Genomic DNA, 19,848 nt, shown 5'->3' on the forward strand with positions numbered 1-19,848 from the left:
TTTTTTTTGTCTCCTACAAGAAGGTAAAAAATAGTATAAAAGGACACAAATGACCCTGCCACGGGTATAATTCAACCAACTTTCTTCTCGATTTCCCGTCATTTCTTTCTACAAATATGCAGCAGAGATAGAGCTAGATAAGTTGTTATCTTTAGAGACGATCACCTCACCGCCGGACTATGGTGATTTTACTTCACCGGGAAACGTACATTCATACACACCGCTTATTATAGTAATACATACATAATATTTTCTTAAATCTTTTACAACTTGAGAACATATCTTTAAGTCGACACTAGAATAAAAACGTGCTACTCGACCTCGGCCACATTTTCTGAAAGAACTTAATATACAAGCATGCAATAAAGAAACATCCTTCACCCTATAATTTTTTCACTATGCCACTATTGCTGCAGTGACGAAAAACTGTTAAAGACCCATGCAAACTATTTCTATCTTCAAGATCACAAAAGAGGCTTTGATTAATTGTTAACACATTTTCCCCTTTTAGCAATTGACCTCTTTAATCAAACCAAAACTTTTATGAAATATGAAAAAGATGTAAAATAATATAACTCCCCATGTTTAAAGCTTTTTATAATTGTTAGCATATGGGACAAAGACACACACAAATTAGCCTAAAGCAAGATTTTTGACCATGGGTACTTTTACCAGAGGGAGTAAAATATACATGGACCCGCGATGTGATAGATCTTAGCAGCAGCATTGATTTTTCCAACTGAATGGCGATTTTTTTCTTTCTTAAACCGAGTTTATCAACAACTGTATATTATATTTCTTAGATCAAAACGTTCTTTGGCAAAAAAAAAATAATAATAATAATAAATAAATGTGCTTTTTCCTTGTTGTGGTGTCTAATTAGATATGCTTGGTTTTACATGGCAGTAAAGGGTATATGACGAGCAACATACAGTAGAGAGGTAAGTTATAGAGAAAGGGTTAAAATCACAGTCCTAAAGGGAAAAAGCCGCAACCGAAGCAATATTTCTAAATGACAAGTAAAAAGCATTCGTTTAGGAGAAACAAATATTCGCATTACCTCATAATAAGGGAGGGAAAAGCTGCTTTTCATAACTTAGAGAAAGCAAAATGCCTTTTTTCAAATACAATGGTGATTATTGAAGTAAATGTATAATGAACTGAGCAGTTTTTCAGACTTGGGAAATAATGGTAATGTTAAAGGTTATAGCATTGCTATCATCTTTTAACAAAATTCCTTATTTATCTAAAGATGCTTCCAAAACCTCTTGACAATGCTCCAGGCATATCCAGATAACGGACAACCTCAGACGGTCTCAGGCATACCCCTGCTTTTCACGAGATCATCCTTCACACGACATAGTAAAACCACTAATGAACGTGCGAAGTGAGGAAGAGGGCGCACAATAAGCGACACCATGGAAGACTTTTTCTCGTTTCCTTTCTGTGAAGAACTGCATAGTTAATGATATCTACATGGAAAGCGCACCCATTCATCATTTGACCAAGGTAAACCCCCACCTGTTCTATATAGCTCGAAAGTTTTAAATTCTCGCCTCGGTTGTTTTGATCTTCGTACACTCGTTCTTCACACCCCCTCGTTCCGCTAGCTCACGCTCTGTTCTTCCTATCAACATGCCATATCTTGTTGCGAGGCCTCACCCAGTCTCCTAAATCTGCTCCTCCTCCCCTCATCCCCTCGACAAGCGCCGATGCTGTTATTTACCCGCGAGGATGTAAAATGGTGATTGTATAACCATAATTGAGCTAAACTTAACTTTACAAAAAACCCTAAATATGTATGACATTGATTGGACTTAGAATTGGTGGTGCTTTATAGCCTATCAAGCAACAAACACTTTTTTTTTTGGAGGTTCCTTGCGAAGAAAACATAATTTGACTACATAGTAATATGTCCTTTCATTAGTAGTATAAAATAGGTAATTCCTCGTATGACATACACATCATCATGTACAAAACATTTGCCCACGATAATTTTGTCAAATTTATAATTCCATCATTCAACATTCAGGTTTGCTTCTCGCTTTTTCCTCAAATTATTTATTTTTTCACCATTCGCAGACGAAATACGAGACGGTAAACAGGCACCGATTTGCTGTCTCCGGCATGTCACCTCTGTCGGAAGGAGCATTCATTCAGATTCTGATAGCGGCTTATAAATACTACAACCGCATCCTAGCCCTTACATGCTAGTATTTTTACCAAATTTCCTTATGTAAAAGGTGTAATTTTTTTATTCTTAAATGACAATAATGCTTACTCTCATGGTATCAATATATAATATTTTTTTGCATAAAAGTACCATCTAACCTTGTTATTAAAGAAGGAAATATACCAATCATCCAATACATTTCAGCGAGACAGTAACATACTCTGAGAATGCTGTACATTTTCCACTAAATGGCGATGCTACCAGCCAATGCCACCTCCTCACAATTGGCCTTGTTAAAAAACTTTTACTTGGCGGTTACATTTATAATCATTCAGCACGTAAACTGCCTACGTTAATCACCGTCTTCTTCGTCGTCCAGAAAAGAAATATTTTCTCCCTGTAATGTTGACCGCAGCTTAGACGAGGGGCTCTAATATTCCCACACGCGCCGCACTCATCACTGGACGAACGGATGCTCGCGCGGGAAGTAAAACCTCCCGCGGCGGCTGGTGTATTTGAAAAAGATGGCATTTGCTTTCTCTAAAGTTATGAAAAGACTTTTCCCTCCCTTATTAATGATGTAATGCGAATATTTTTTTCTGCCTAAACGATGCTTTTTTACTTGTCATTTAGAAATATTGCTTCGGTTGCGGCTTTTTCCCCTTTAGGACTGTGATTGTCACCCTTCTCTATAACTACCTCTCGACTGTATGTTGCTCCGTCATTACCCTTTACTGGCATGTAAAACAAGAATATCTAATGTATACACACAACAAGAAGCCACCTTTATTTATTTATTTATTTTATTTATTTTTTTGGCAAAGAACGTTTTGATTAATGAAATATAATATGCAGTTGTTGATAACTCGGTTTTAAGAAGAAAAGAAAAAAAACGCATCAGTTGGAAAAATCACATGCTGCATGCTAAGATCTATCACACATCGCGGGTGCCATGTATATTTTTAAACTTCCCTCTGGTAAAAGTACCCATGGCAAAAAATCTCCTTCTTTTAGTCTAATTTGTGTGTGTCTTGGTCCATATGCTACACATTAAAAAGCGTTATACATTGGGAGTGTATATATTTTACCTCTTTTTTCATATTCATAAAAGTTCTTGGTTTTGATAAAGAGTCATTGGCTAAAAGGGGAAAAATGTGTTAACAATTAACAAAGCCTTCTTTTTTGTTTCTTGAAGATTAAGAATTTTTGCATGGGTCTTAACGTTCGTCACTGCAGCAACTATGGCATAGTGAAAAATTATAGGTGAAGGATTGGGTTTTCTTTATTTGGCATCTTGTATATTAAAGTTCTTCAGAAAATTGGAAGGTTCGAGTAGCAAGTTTATTCCAGTGTCGACTTAAATATATTTTCTCAATTTGTAAAAGAATTTAGAAAATATATGTATGTATTACTTAATAAGCGGTGTCCTAATGTACGTTTTCCCGGTGAAGTAAATCACCGATAGTCCGGGCGGGGGTGATCGTCTCTTCAAGATAACACTTATCTACTCTATCTCTTGCTGCATATTTGTAGAAAGCAATGACGGGAAATCGAGAAGTAAATTTGGGTGAAATATACCCTTGTCAGGGTCATTTTGTTGTCCTTTTATAATATTTTTCCCGTTCTTGTAGAGACAAAAAAACATATTTCTATATAAATGAAACGCACAATCGCCGTAGTCCGACTTAAAAGATAGCACTTATCTAGCACCCGTCTCTTATAGCATGTTTGTAGACTGGTGAGAAAAGACCATGTCAGGGAAAGCGAGAAGTAAAGTTTGGTTGGATTATTTCCCGTCGGCCAAGTTATTTGTCTTTTTACAATATTTTTTTTTTCCCCCGTGTCCTGTAGCAGACAACATCATATTTGCTAGATGCATTGAAACTTAGTAACCAACATTGTGGTTACCGTTTGCATAGTTCCTTTTCTTCGTATATACTTGTAGGAGGTACTATAACAATTTTGTGGAGGGGGAGTAAATTACTGAAAAGCTAATCCACCTTCTGTTCTAATTCATCCTTTTTCTATATCACATAAACAGAGATCCCTAATCGATGTTTACCCCTGTCCTTTTTAATAATCAGACAGAAGAGAATCACTGTAATTGGCGTGCACAGAGTTTATACATATGGGAAAGCGAACATATTTACTAGTTTTGCATTGTGGTTGTACAAAAATGAGAGTTGAGGCTGGACATTTTAGGAATATACCCATTGTCCCTTAGGTTATTAGCAAAACATAACTGGTTCGGCACGTGGGGACAAGTGTGGTCCTAGTTTGTAGATGATTAAACTGTTTCAAGTCGGAAATAGGAGGGGGAAACCCGTCTTTGGTCTCGCGCAGATGCGTTGAAACCCTATTAATGTTTTCCCCACCCCACCCTCTAATATAATAAAACCGGTGAACTTTTCAACCTGTTAGGTAATTTAAACTGTTTGTATAAGCCTGAATTTCAAGTATGATAGTGGTTATCGCATTTAACATTTACCAGAAAATTTTAAGCTTGTTATTTTCATTTATTTGTATTACCGCCTGTTAGATGGTTTGTTTGTGAAAGTCATAATACAGACATTGAATACAACAAGAGTTTTCATGATCCTTTTTGAGTGAATTGTATTTTTAATTAGAAAGATGCCTTTTGGGATGTAAGATAGCTTATCAATAGTCCCGCGAATTTAAGAAATGTTTCTGTTGTTCATTCTTATTAGGGTTGCACTGTTATAGTATGATTAACCTGTTGTATAAGCCTGCATTTTCAAACGTGCGTAGTGGTAGTTATCCATTTACATTTACACAAAAAATATAAGCCTGTTTTTTTATCTTATTTGTGTTATCACCTGTTAGGACGCGTGTTTGTGTTCTTACAAGTCATATTAACGGCATGTTGGCTCCAACACGAGTTTCATGATCCTTTTCCCTGCATTGTATTTTTATTATGAAGATACCTTTGGGATGTAAGAACGACTAGTATACCATGTTAAAAAGAAGAGAGGAGTTCGCAAGTTTCATCGTTTCCCTAGCGAAGTTAATGAAATTTTCTGTTGAGATATTCTTTATTAGAGTTGCATCTTTGGTATATATCATTTATAAACTTTGTAAGATATGATTATAGGTCTGTGCAAGTATTTTTTTTTTTATCTATGGAGTGAGAAGATGGATTAGTGTCCATTGCATATATTTTTGTCCTTATATTTACGTAATGCGACACATTGTCAATCTTAGTAAGGGTTAAAAATGGATTTTCCTTTTCTGGTTGGTTACACCTCAAGACGAGAGTGCACCACCACCGTCATTAAACTCTGAATAAGAAGAAATGATCATATTATCAATATCCTCATTATATGAAAATTCGGGCGATATGATTTGTATTTGTGTCTGTTTTTTTACTAAAGACATATTCAAGACCTTGTTGGGTTTATTGATTATGACAGTTTTTCATTCATTAGGAGGGGTGGTCACTCGTCTGTAACGGTCAAATTCTCGGATCCGGTACAAGTTCAACACGATGAATATTGGCGGACGGGTTGGAGGGGAGGAGGGGTGGTGAGGGAGGTGGGTCATCAGTGACACCTGGCCCTCGGTTGATTAATGATTGCATCATTCATTAGGAGGGCGATCACTCCACTTCGGTGCCGACGTATTATCTCCTTAAGTAAGACTTGTGATTTGTTTTGTTTGCTCTTTTTCTGACTATTAATGCTTTGGGTTGGAGGAATGGTGGGGCAGGGGCGGTTAGAATGAGGAGGGTGGTTTGGAGAGGAAGGGGGAGGGTGAGAGGAACCCTTTAGGTGTGTGTATTAGCATCATTAAGAGGGACATTGTATGGATTAGGATTAATTAGGAGGGATGATCATTCATCTGTAACAGGTCAAATTCTCGTCCTGGTACAAGTTTAAACATTGGTGATTATTGCGGCGGTGGTGGTGGGAGGGTATGGAAGAGGTTGGTGGTGGTGGTGGTGGTTTGTGTTTGTGGTGTGTGTGTGTGTGTGTGGTGTTTGTGTGTGTGTGTGTTGTGTGTTTGTGTGTGTGTTGTGTGTGTGTTTGTGTGTGTGTGTGTGTGTTGTGTTTTGTGTGTGTGTTGTGTGTGTGTGTGTTGTGTGTGTGTGGTGTGTGCGAGCGCATTGTATAGTGTTTTTATACATCAAAAATAAAAAGCATATATTGTATAACGATTTTTATAATCCTTTACACGTATTGTATTCTTATCTCTGTACAGTTTGGAGAGCGGAGCAGAAATTTCGTCATTAGCAGACCTCGTGGGGACCTATTATTCTTGTTTTTCCAATTAAGTCATTAGGAGGACGGTTTCCCTCGTCTGTAACTAGAATTAATTCTCGATCTCGGTTACAAGTTTAAACATAGGTGAATTTGGCGGTGTGGGTGGGAGGAGCCGCGGTGAGTCATCTGTAGCATCTGCCTAACTGGTAATGATTTCGGTTACAGGTATTGGTCATCTTTCTGTTATGATGTACTTATTTTGGACTGTAAGGTAGTATGTTACCATCGTTAGCTATGGTTTAGTTTTAACTCGTGATCATTAACCTGCTTTCACTCTGCGATAAGGTTGTGTGATTACTCGGTGATCATTGATCTATGTCAACGCTGCATTGGGAGGAGATCCTCGTCTGTACATCACTGTTATGAAGTAATGATTTCGATACGGATATTGATTATTATCACTTTCAGTGGTCATCCTTTCTGTCCATGCTGCATCATTTTCAACCGTAGGTGTGCGCGTTAGCCATCGCTAGCTATGGTTCTAGTGGTTGCCTCGTGATCATTAACCTGCTTTCACTCTCGATAAGGTTGTGTGGTTACGCAGTAATCATTAATCTATGTCACCTGTCACCTGCATTGGAGGGGATACTCGTCTGTAGCTCATCATTTGTTTCATTATTTCTCTTATGATGCATCATGTACGAACATAAAATGCATATGTGAAAGTAGGTTAATGATTTCCGGGTATTGATTATGTTGTTGTGGACGTTGGTTGCGGTTTGCGGTTTGTGGTTTCGTCAAGGTCACTGATTACGTCACGGTCACTGACCTACTTTCACATTCATGTACGTGTGTGAATGTGCGCCGTTCTGTCCACCTACATTATCCTGCTTTCACTCTCGATAAGGTTGTGTGGTTACGCTGTGATCATTAATCTATGTCACCGGTCACCTGCATTGGAGGGGATACTCGTCTGTAGTATATCATTTGTTTCATTATTTCTCATTATTTCTCTTATGAGGCATCATGTACGAACATAAAATACATATGTGAAAGTAGGTTAATGATTTCCGGGTATTGATTATGTTGTTGTGGACATTGGTTGCGGTTTGCGGTTTGTGGTTTCGTCAAGGTCACTGATTACGTCACGGTCACTGACCTACTTTCACATTCATGTACGTGTGTGAATGTGCGCCGTTCTGTCCATATTACAACTACTTATATATATATATATATATATATATATATATATATATATATATATATATGATACATATATACATATATATACATATATGCACATGTCCATGTTTTTATGGGTATAGATATAGAGAATCACAGTAAAAGAGAATAAGTCGCGAAAAGATTCAATTTTAGCCTTTATTACGAGCACAGAAGGTAATCTCTGTTGACTGAAGTGAATCGCATTTGTTTTTCCTAATGGTTTTGGATGTATAATAGAATTTATAGGAGGGAATGGCAATAAGAAGAATGTTTTGTAAATTCCTCCTGAGTATAAATGAGTGATGGGTAAATAATGATGTTTTATCTAGCATGAGAAGACGGTGTCGAGCATGACGAAGAGATTCTCCCTGGAAAGGACGCACTTGCTGAATTGGACGCTGCAAGCCTTGGGGTCGTTCTTGGCGAGGGCGATGGCCTGGTCGTACTCGATACGGGAGGACTTCTGGTTGTCGGGATTCTCGAAGGCCGTCTTGAAGGTGGACATGGAAGGAGTGAGGCGGCCGGCGGGCGTTGCCTCGATCTCGCAGAGCAACTTGGCGATGCAGCCGGCCGAATCCAGGTTCTGGGCGACGGCCACCTTTGGAGGAATAAGGTATGTGGGATTAGACACACTCCGTGTAGTGCGTAAATATCGTTTGTGTTCGTGAGAAGCACGATTTAGAAATATATTTTGCCCATCTGATGTTAGACTTGCAATATGAACCTTCCTCTTAACACCGACAGTACAAACCTCAACTTCATCCTCCATCTCCATGGAATCGACGATCCTTCTTCAGATGCTTCCCGATAAGAACTCCCTTGAGCACCGCAAGGGCGCCCACGCCCAAAGCTGCCGCTGCAGAAGCGGTGACAGTGGTAGCGGCGATGGTAGCGGCTGCGGCGGTGGTTCCCAAGAGGAGGAGAGACTCGGAGGAGGCCCAGAGGCCGCACAGGAGAGTGACAAAAACGCGAGAGTTCATGGTTGTTTGTGATTGAAGCAGAAGGAATTCAGTTGTTAAAAAAAAAAAAAAGAAAAAAAGAAAAAAAAAAAAAAAAAAAAAAAAAAAAAAAAAAAAAAAAAATATATATATATATATATATATATATATATATATATATATATATATATATATATATATATAAATAAATAGATAAATGCGGGATGCATTATGTTCTGTCGCTAAAATGTTATCATTAAGAGAATCTTACAAATTTATGGTCGCTATTTACATATCACTATCGACACTAAAACGCAAAGATATTTCTAAAACGTGTTCCAGGGGTCCCGCCCCCGTACATGCTTGCGTTTCCGGCAAGGGTGCACAGGATTCAGGCGGCGACCCCAGTTCATCCCCTCGTATTTATGGCGCTGGGAAGGCCCTGCTTGAAGGCAAAGGACCTCGATCCCATTGATGGGGGGAATCGAGCAAGTTTTTCCAGATGCATCAGCAGTCACCCAATGATTGTATTCCTGGATGTGTGAGTACCTTATTATGCACCAAATAAGACGCTGCATTTCGTAGAACAGAAAGCCTTTTAATTCATCATTTAATGAAGACCAGATTCATTTTGAAAATATGTCCCAAAACTTTCGATTCCCACGATATCACTTCCGCAGCATATCAGTGCTTATATAGTTTTAGATCTGTTATGTTATGCAATGAATTTTAAAGGATAGCAGGGAAAGAAAATCGGCACAGCTGAACTTTTTGTATTCAATATGTCCAATAGGTTCTGGGACACAGGCGAGTTTTTAGAGTAATAACACGCATCTTATGTGGCATGAGTAACGATGGTCATATAACTGTGCATGAATACTCAGATATATTTATGTATATAAATGCGTATCTATACATACAGATATATATACAGTATTTGTATTATATATATATATATATATATTATATATTATATATATATATATGTGTGTGTGTGTTGTGTGTGTGTGTTTTGTGTGTGTGTGTGGTGTGTATTTACAGTATATTTATTTATTTACACACACACAACACACACACACACACACATACACACACACACACACCACACACCAAAATATATATAAAATATATATATTAATATATATATATATATATATACATATATATATTATCAGATTGACGCAGTGGCGAAAATGCATTATGATAATGATAGCAATAGTTATAATGATGAAAATAATGATAAGAATAACAACTACAATTAAAATGATAGTAATTATGATAATGATAATAACAATGATAATAATCATAACTATAATGACAATATAAATAGAAATAATAATGATGATAATGATGATGATGATAATAATAATAATAATAATAATAATAATAATGAGAGTTATAATGAGGATGCGAATGATGTTGAAAGTATTAATGATGTTGTAGTGTTTATAATAAAATAATGCTAATAATATTTATGTTGATGATATCAATAAAGATGATAATATTAATAATGTTTATAGTAATAATATGGATAATGACCAAATAGCAATAATGATAATAAAAATAATGTTGATAACGATCACAGAATCTAGTGTCTCCTTCCCTCGAATGTTTCTAGCATGGCATATGCAAAAACTGTCTCTCTCTGTATATATATTTATATATATACAGAGTGCGTGTGTATGTATGTATATGCATATGTATCAATGCATATCTAACTACCTAAATGTCTCTACTTTTCTACATTGCATATATGTATTTCCGGTTACTGCGAGTCTCTGTAAACTCTAAAGATTTCCCAAAGGCTGTGCACGTTTTACTTTGCTATTGCATCCATTCATAGATTGCAGTTGTGTCCCTCCTTTGGCCCTGTGGTCTGCTGAGGTTAGCCGGTTCAGCAACCTAGCTAATCGCCTGCTATTGTCACCACGAGAAAAGGAAAATGGGGGTTTGCGAATTTATGAAATAGGTTTCTCCGTGATGTAATCTGGGAGAGAAAAAAAGCAACTAAATAATGCTAGGGTTCAGTAGAAGACAAGAAGCATCCAGTCGGTCAGGCAAAGGTTGTAAAGCCAATTCAAGGTCCTGCAAGGGTACCTCTCAACACAAAAAGTGGCCACCGTGATGCCATGGCCAAAACAGCCCATCCCCTGGGAAATGAGCTGTGTAACAAATTCAGATTGAGTTGATATAGATGTTCTATATGTGCACACACACATACATATATATATATATATATATATATATATATATATATATATATATAAACATGTATATAGATAGATAGGTAAGTAGATAGATATAGCTATATATTACATCACTTATAGGCGTATTTAGCGAAGGATTGGAAAATAGATATAATTTCTCTGAGAAATATGATTTATTTAATTTGATGGCAAGCAAAGATGAATAGCATTATGAACACAGCAGATATTCACTGTGACTCTCAGGTCCAGTCAGTGACGGTCTGAAAGCTACCTTCGGTCACAGTGATGACTCCGATCCACTCAGTCTGCCTGCGTGTGCGCGTGATGTTATTGTGAGGTGCTTAGTCTAAGATGATGCTCACGACTAGCATGAAAAGGTGGAATCCAGCATGAAGGAGAGATCATCTCTGGAGAGGACGCACTTGTCGAAGAGGGCGCTGCAGGCCTTGGCGTCTTGCTTGGCGAACTTGGATCCGAAGGTGATGGCCAGATCGTAGACGCCTCGGGAGCCCTTGAGGTTTTGGTTGTCCTCGAAGGCGGACTTGAAGGTGGACATGGCTGGCGTGAGCTGTTCAGCGGACATGGACTCGATTTCACACAAGAGCTTAGCCACGCAACCAGCTGAATCCATCTTCTGTGCCACAGCAATCTGTTGCAGCAAAAAGAATGTCATTAGTAAAAACCTTTATGCCTTTTATTTCACATATACCTAGGTACACAAGTATATTTTGTGAATAGTTTATATAAGCGATAACTTACTTCTGTTGCAACGTCCTCCTCCATGGAATCGACATCCCTCCTGTAACGGCGTTTCAGATGCTTCCCGACGAGTACTCCCTTGAGCACCGCAAGGGCGCCCACGCCCAAAGCTGCTGCTGCAGAAGCAGTGATAGTGGTAGCGGCGATGGTCCCGGCTGCGGCGGTGGTTCCCAAGAGGACGAAAGACTCGGAGGAGGCCCAGAGGCCGCACAGGAGGAGAGCGACAAACACGCGAGAATTCATGATGGTAGCGGAGTCTGTAAGCAGAAAAATTGACAGTGAGGCCACGCAGAAAAAGAAAATCGTTTAGAAATGGATGCCATGAGAACCTTTCCAGAAAGTACCAGAAAAGGGAAGCTGTTTGTTCCTTACCTGCTTGTGTTCTGGAGCAGGAAGAGGACGAGTGTGATGGCGGTTCCTGGCAGAGCGCGATATTTATACCGAGTGGACGGAGGCAGGGCGGGTGAAGGACCTATCCTGGTTGAGAGGGAAAGCGACCGTATCCTATGATGCAGGTAAAGCCTATTGGCGTTAAATTAGTATAGTAATTCAGTCCTTATGTACAGGCTTCCTGAATGCACAAATGTGTTTGTGTTTTCTTCTGTGACTGTTCGTTACAAGAAGTTGCTTTATACGTGTTTGTATGCGTATTTTTAAATCCATACACAAACACACACGTGTATATGAAAATATGTTTATATATACAGAAAAGTATATATATGTATACCTTTCTTATCAGGTTTCTATGCATCTATTTTTATTGACATATGTATATGTATTTGTCAACTTACCTGTCTATCTATCTACATCATGTATATTTCTAATAAATTCACACACATATACACAAATATAATATATATATATATATATATATATATATATATATTTATGCATATATGTATATATATATATATATATATATATATATATTTATGCATATATATATATATATATATATATATATATATATATATATATATATATATATTATATTACATACACACATATATGTGTGTGTGTATTCATTCATACTCTAAGGTATGTTTATTCTTCATAAACATACCTTAGACTATGAAATGATACGAGCAATACTTTATGATTCTTTTACACATACACATCCATGTGTGTGTGTGTATATATATATATATATATATATATATATATATATATATATATATATATATATATATATATATATATATATATATATGGACACACACACACACACACATCCATCCATGTATATATATATGTATATATTTATATACACATATGGATTGTGTGTAAAAGAATAATAAATTATTGCTCGTATCATTTCATACTCCAAGGTATGTTTATGAAGAATTTTATTTTATTTATAGCAAAGGGATTGCTCCACTGAATAAATTAATTTGTGTAGTTCATTTGACACAGATATCTTGAGCGAAAGTTCTATGAAAACGCTTGTATTGAATCCGCGGATGCATCGCCAGGGAGTCGTGCGAATCCGTGTGCTAAACAGTTCGTATTTTGTGATGATATAGGCTTGCCACACTGTAAGTCAACTGTACTCGTAACGTATTGCTCAGGCGTGCGGTGAAAATATTACAAGTGTTAAATCTTCGTTTCGACATATTACTGGAAATAACGTGATGTAAATTGTCTTAAATATCTCAAGATTCGTGAAGTATTCTAAGGAAGCCTTGTTTTGTTAAAGGTACTTAGTACGATTTTATTCGTTTGTAAATTGGGTTTTTTTTAATATTGGGACCCCTTGCAAAGCCCCTTGGGGTCTTTCCCTTGGCGAGGGGGGATGGCCTGGTCGTACTCGATACGGGGGACTTAAAGGTTGTGGGGAATTCTCAAAGGGCCCCCTGAAGGGGACAGGGGAAGGAGTGAGGGCCCCGGGCGGGGGTTCCCTCGATCTCCCCAAAAGCAACGGGGCGATGCAGCCGGCCGAATCCGGTTTCCCGGGGCGACGGCCCCCTTGGAGGAAAAAGGTTTTGGGGGATTAGACACCCCTCCGTGTAGTGCGAAAAATTCGTTTGTTTTTCGTGAGAAGCACGATTTAGAAATTTTTTTGCCCATTGTTTTTTAGACTTGAAATATAAACCCTTCCCTCTTAACACCCGGTAAAAACCCTCCTTCATCCCCCACTCCAGGGGAAATCGACGACCCCTTTTCAAGCTTCCCGAAAAGAACCCCTTGACACCGAAAAGGGCCCCCAAACCCCCAAAAAGTTTCCCGCGGCAAAAAGGGGTTGACAGTGGAGCGGCGATGGTAGGCTGCGGCGGGGGTTTCCCCGGGGGAGGAGAAAATGGGAGGGGGCCCCCCCAGAGGCCGCACGGGGAGAGGGGAAAAAAAAACCCCCCGAGGGGGTTTCAGTTGTTTGTGATTGAAGCAAAAGGGAATTTAAAGTTTTTAAAAAAAAAAAAAAAAAAAAGAAAAAAAAAAAAAAAAAAATAAAAAAAAAAAAAAAAAAAAATATTTTAAATATTTTATATATATTAAATTATATATATTAAAAATATAAAAATTATAATAAATAAAAAAATGCGGGAGGGGGGGCATTATGTTTGCCCCCCCCCGCTAAAATTTTTATCTTTAAAAAGGGAATCTTCCCCAAAATTTTTATGGCCGTTTTTACTTTCCCCACTATCGACCCTAAAACGCAAAAAATTTTTTTAAAACGGTTTCCAGGGGTCCCCCCCCCGTCATCTTGCTTTTTTCCGGAAAGGGGGTGCACGGGATTCGGGCGGCCCCCCCCCATTTTCATCCCCTCGTTTTTTTGGCTGGAAGGACCTGCTTGAAGGCAAAAAAATCAAATCCAGTCCTGATGGGGGGAATCGGGGCAAGTATTTCCAGATGCATCAGTTTGTCACCCAATGTTTGGGTTTTTCCCTTTGGATGTGTATACCTTTAATGCACCAAATAAAACCTGCTTTTCGTAAAAAACAGAAACCCTTTTTTTAATTTCATCATTTAATAAAGACCAGATTCATTTTGAAAAAAATTCCCCAAAAAATTTCGATTCCCACGAATCTTTTCCGCAGCATATCATTTTTTTAAAATAGTTTTAATCTTTATGTTATGAAATAAATTTTTAAAAAGGATAGAAAGGGAAAGAAAATCGGCCCAGCTGAATTTTTTGTTTCAATATGTCCAATGGGGTTCGGGGACACAGGCAGTTTTTGGAGTAAAAACACCCCATCTTATGTGGCATAAAGAACGATGGTCATAAAAAATGTGCTGAATACTAAAGATATTTTTAAATGTATATAAAATGCGACCCTTTTACATACAGTATAATCAAACATATTTGTATAAAATTTTTATATATTTATATTATATAATATTTTATATGTTTTGTGTGGGGTGGTGTTTGTGTGTGTGTGTGTGTGTGTATTTACAGTATATTTATTTTTTTTACACACCCCACACAAAACACCCACAAAACCCCACACACACACAACACACACAACACATATTTTTATATATAATATATATTATATATATATATAAAACATATAATATACCCCGTTTTGACCCCTTTGGGCGATATTGCATTATGATAAGATAGCAATAGTTTATAATGAGGGAAAATAATGAAAAGAATAAAAAATACAATTAAAATTTATAGAAATTATGAAAATGATAAAAACAATGATAATAATCAAACTATAATGACAATAAAAAATAGAAAAAATAATGATGATAATGGATGATAAATGAATAAAAAAATAATAATAATAATAAAAATTTAATAAATTTTTTATAATGAGGATGCGAATGATGTTAAAAGTATTAATGATGTTGTATTTTTTAAAAAAAAAATTTAATGCTAATAATTTTTTTGTTGATGAACCCAATAAAATGAAATTTTTAATAATGTTTATAGTAAAAATATGGAAAATTTGACCAAATAGAAATTTAATGATAAAAAAAATTTAATTGATAACGATCACAAAAATCTAGTTTTCTCCTTCCCTCGAATGTTTCTAGAAAGGGAATATGAAAAAACGTTCTCTCTGTATTATTTTTTTAAAATTTTATACAGAGTCGTGTGTAGTATGTATGGGCTTTATGTCCCAATTCATATCTAACTCCCCTAAATGTCTCTATTTTTTCTACTTTGCTTTAATGTTTTTGGGTTACTGCGAGTCTCTGTAAACTCTAAAGTTTTCCCCAAAGGCTGTGCAACTTTTACTTTGTTTTGGATCCTTTCCCAAGTTTGGCATTTGGCCCCTCCTTTGGCCCCTGGGGGGTTTGCTGAGGTTGGGCCGGGTTCACCAACCACAAATCGCCCTGCTATTTTCCCACGAGAAAAGGAAAAGGGGGGTTTTTTGCGAATTATGAAATAGGTTTCTCCGTGGTTTTGGGGAAAGAAAAAAAAGGCAATAAATAATGCTGGGGTTTCGTAGAAACAAAAGCATCCATTGGGTCGGGCCCGGGGTTAAAAAAAGCCAATTAAAGGGCCCTGCAAGGGTACCCCCAACACAAAAGGGGCCACCGTTTTTCCCATGGCCAAAAAACCCCATCCCCTGGGAAATGATTTGGAACAAATTCAGATTGATTTTGTTTATAGATTTTTCTATATGTGCACCCCAAAACATACTTTTCTTTTTATATATATATTTTAATTATATATAATATATATTATAAGATATATTTTATAAACACGTATATAGATAGAAAAGGAAAGTAGTTTTTTTTTAATAGTTTATATATTCCATCACTTATAGGGTATTTACGAAGGTTTGGGAAAAATAAAATTAAATTTCTCTGAAAAATTATTTATTTAATTTGTTTTGGCAAGCAAAAAATGAAAAAAAAATTTATGAACACACCCAGAAAATTCCCTTTTGCTCTCGGGTTTCCAGTCGGGTGACGGCCCGGAAAGCACCTTGGGTCACAGTGATAAATCCGACCCACTCAGTCTCCCTGGTGTGCGGGATGTTATTGTGGGGTGCTTAGTCTAAGATGTGTCACGAAGCATGAAAAGGGGGAATCCAGCATGAAGGAGAGATCTTTCTTTTGGAGGGGGACCCCCATTTGTCGAAGGGGCGTTTGCGGGGCCTTTGGCGTTTTGTTTGGCGAATTTGGACCAAAGGGTGAGGCCCCAGATCGTGGGCCCCTGGGGACCCCCTTAAATTTTGGGGGGTTGCCCTCGAAGGCGGTTTTGGGGGTGGACATGGTTGGGGGTGAGCTTTTCAAAGGACTGGACTCGATTTCACACAAGAGTTACCCAAAGCAACCAGGAATCCATCTTCTGTGCCCAGCAATCTGTTAAAGGGGAAAAAAATTTTCCCTTTAGTAAAAAACCTTTTTTCCTTTTATTTCACATATACCTGGGTCCAAAAGGGATATTTTGTGAATATTTTTATAAAGCGAAATTTAAATTCTGTTGCAACGTCATCCTCCGGGAATCGCCCTCCCCCCTGTAACGGCGTTTCAGATGCTTCCCGAACCCCAAACCCCCTTGAGAAACCGCAAGGGCCCACCCCCAAAGCTGCTGCTGCAGAAGGGCGTGGGGTGGTACGGCGATGGCCCGGCTGGGGCGGGGGTTTCCCAAGGGGAAACGAAAGACTCGGGAAGGCCAAGGCCGCCCCAAGAGGAGACGAAAAACCCACGCGAAATTCTGAGGGTTTAGCGGAGTCTGTAAGCAAAAAAAATTGACAGTGAGGCCAAGCAGAAAAAAAAAAGTTTAGAAATGGACCCCATAAGAACCTTTCCAGAAAGAAACCAAAAAGGGAAGCTGTTTGTCCCCCCGGGTTTTGTGTTCGGGAAAGCAGGAAGAGGACGAGTGTGATGGCGGTTCCTGGGAGCGCGATTTTTTATACCGATGGACGGGGAGGGGGGGTGAAGGACCTATCCGGGTTAAAGGGGGAAAAAGGCCCGAAAATCCTAGGGAGAAAGGAAAAAGCCTTTTGGCGTTAAATTATATATTTTAATTCAGTCCTTATGTACATTTTTCCTGAAGCAAAAAGGGGTTTTTGGTTTTTTCTTCTGTGACTGTTCGTTACAAGAAGTTGCTTTATACTTTTTTGGGTTAGGGCGTTTTTTTTAAAACCCATACAAAAACACACACGTTTTATATAAAAATATGTTTATATATCCAGAAAAGTATTTATGAAAAACTTTTATCTTTTCTTTTAAATCTATTTTATTACATATGTTATTTTATTTGTAAATTCCTGTTATCTATCTACATCATGTATATTTTAATAAATTTCCCCACACATTACAAAAATATTTTATATAGATATATGTTTTTAATTATATATAAATGTGCCCATCCACACCCCTTATTGTGTATATATGTAATTTTTATCATAAAATGATTATATATATATATATAAAAATTATATATATATTATATATGTATATTTATGCATATATGTATATATATATATATATATAAATATATATATATGCATATATATAATATATGCATATATAAAAATTTTAATATTATAATTTTAAAATATATATAGATTAAAATTATATTTATATTATATTCATACCCCACATTATTGTGTGTGTATTCTTTCATCCTCAAAGGGTAGGGTTTATTTTTTCAAAAACATACTTAGCCCTATAAAATGATACGAGAAATTTAATTTATAAATTTTTTTACACATAACTCCATTTTGTGTGTGTGTATTTTAAAATAAATATATATAATAATATATAATATTTTATATTTTATATATATTATATATTATATGGACCCCACACACATCCATCCATTTATAATAAAATTTTAAATTTTATATAATTTTATATATAATATTTAATATATATAAGGAAACACCCCACACACCCCACTTCCTCCATGTATATATAATGTATATATTTATAACCCCTATGGTTTGTGTGTAAAAAAAAATTAAATTTATTCTCTACATTTCATCCCCCAAGGTTTTATGTTTATGAAAATTTTTTTTATTTATAGAAAGGGGTTTCCCTTCCACTGAAAAAAATTAATTTTTTGTAGTTCTTTGAACAGATATCTTGAAAAAAGTTTTTGAAAACGCTTTGTTTTGGAATCCGCGGAGCATGGGGCCGGGGAGTCGTGCAAACCCTTGTGCCTAAAAAAAAGTTCGTATTTTGTGATGATATGGGCTTCCCACACTGAATCAACTGTATTTCGAAACGAAATTTAAAAAGGCTTTGGGGTTTAAAATATTAAAAGGGGAAACCCTTCGTTTCGACATTTTACTGGAAAAAACGTGATGAAAATTTGTTTTAAAATATCCAAGATTCGTGAGGAAATTCAAAGGGGGAAAGCCTTTTGTTGTTTTTTAAAAATGTTTAAATTTCTACTTTATGTTTTTTACGATTTCTTATTGTTTATCGTAATTTTTTTGGGTTTTTGGGTTTTGTGAAAGTATTCTTTAGTTTTTTTCTATTTTTCTACTGTGTTTTATGAAAATCTGCGTAAATATCTATACTAAATTTTTTAAGGATATTACTTTTGGTATGTAATGCATATATAAATATAAAATTTGATATATATATATATATATATTATATATATATATATATAACACCCCAAAAACACACATATTATATATATATTAATTTTATATATATATAATATTTATATATATATAATATAGGGCATTGCATATATATCCCTATATATTATATTATAAAATATTTATATATATATATAATCTATTTTGAATAAATATAATATAAACTTTTTAACGTAAATATTTATCCCATATGTACATGATTTTTATAAAAACCCAAAGTGAAATTTGGTTTTTAAAGGGGGTTTTAAAAATAAGTCTCAAAAAGGAAAATTTTTGTGTTTTTTGAAAGCACAGAAGCAGGTTCTCAAAACCCAAATTTCAGTCCACTTTCCCACGAATTCAGCCCTTTGATTCTTGACAGCAAATCCTGCTTAGGGAAGGAATCATTTTTTATTTTAATGGTTTTGGTGTTTAAATTAAAATTTTAAAAATTTTTTGAAAGGGTGAATGTTTGTTCAAGATGAAAAAGAGAATGTAAAAAGGTAACTCCCCCGGAGTTTTTAAATGTTTGTAAAAAATAAAGTGATGGGTGAATGATGGGGTTTTTATCAGCATGAAAAAGGGGCCCGGTTTTTCGTGGCCCTGACGAAGAGTTTCCTCCCGGGAAAAAGGGCCGCATTTGCGAATTGGAGGGCGAAAGCCTTGGGGTCGCCCTTTGGGCGAGGGCGAGGCCTGGTCGTCCCTCGATGCGGGGGGGAACTTGGGGTTTTGTGGGGAAATTCCCCAAAGGCCGTCTTAAAGGGGGACAGGGATGGAGTGGGGGCGGTCGGCGGGGGGTTGCCTCGATCTCGAAAGGAGCAATTTTGG

The 19,848-nt window shown here is 36.6% G+C and overlaps 1 protein-coding gene and 1 pseudogene across 1 annotated transcript; both read right to left on the reverse strand.

The window, feature by feature from the left end:
• Positions 1–7,942: 7,942 nt before the first annotated feature.
• On the reverse strand, positions 7,943–8,597 carry LOC119593272 (annotated as a pseudogene).
• A 2,319-nt stretch (positions 8,598–10,916) lies between these two features.
• LOC119593139 lies at positions 10,917–11,987 on the reverse strand. The gene is made up of 3 exons (XM_037942106.1): positions 11,894–11,987; positions 11,522–11,778; positions 10,917–11,411 (listed from the first exon to the last, which is right to left on the reverse strand). Exons 2-3 carry the CDS (start codon positions 11,762–11,764, stop codon positions 11,127–11,129), a joined length of 528 nt encoding a protein of 175 aa, XP_037798034.1. The 5' UTR covers positions 11,765–11,778; positions 11,894–11,987; the 3' UTR covers positions 10,917–11,126.
• Positions 11,988–19,848: the final 7,861 nt, after the last annotated feature.

The sequence above is a fragment of the Penaeus monodon genome, chromosome 3 (genome assembly GCF_015228065.2).
Source record: "Penaeus monodon isolate SGIC_2016 chromosome 3, NSTDA_Pmon_1, whole genome shotgun sequence".
NCBI classification, from domain to species: Eukaryota; Metazoa; Arthropoda; class Malacostraca; order Decapoda; family Penaeidae; genus Penaeus; species Penaeus monodon.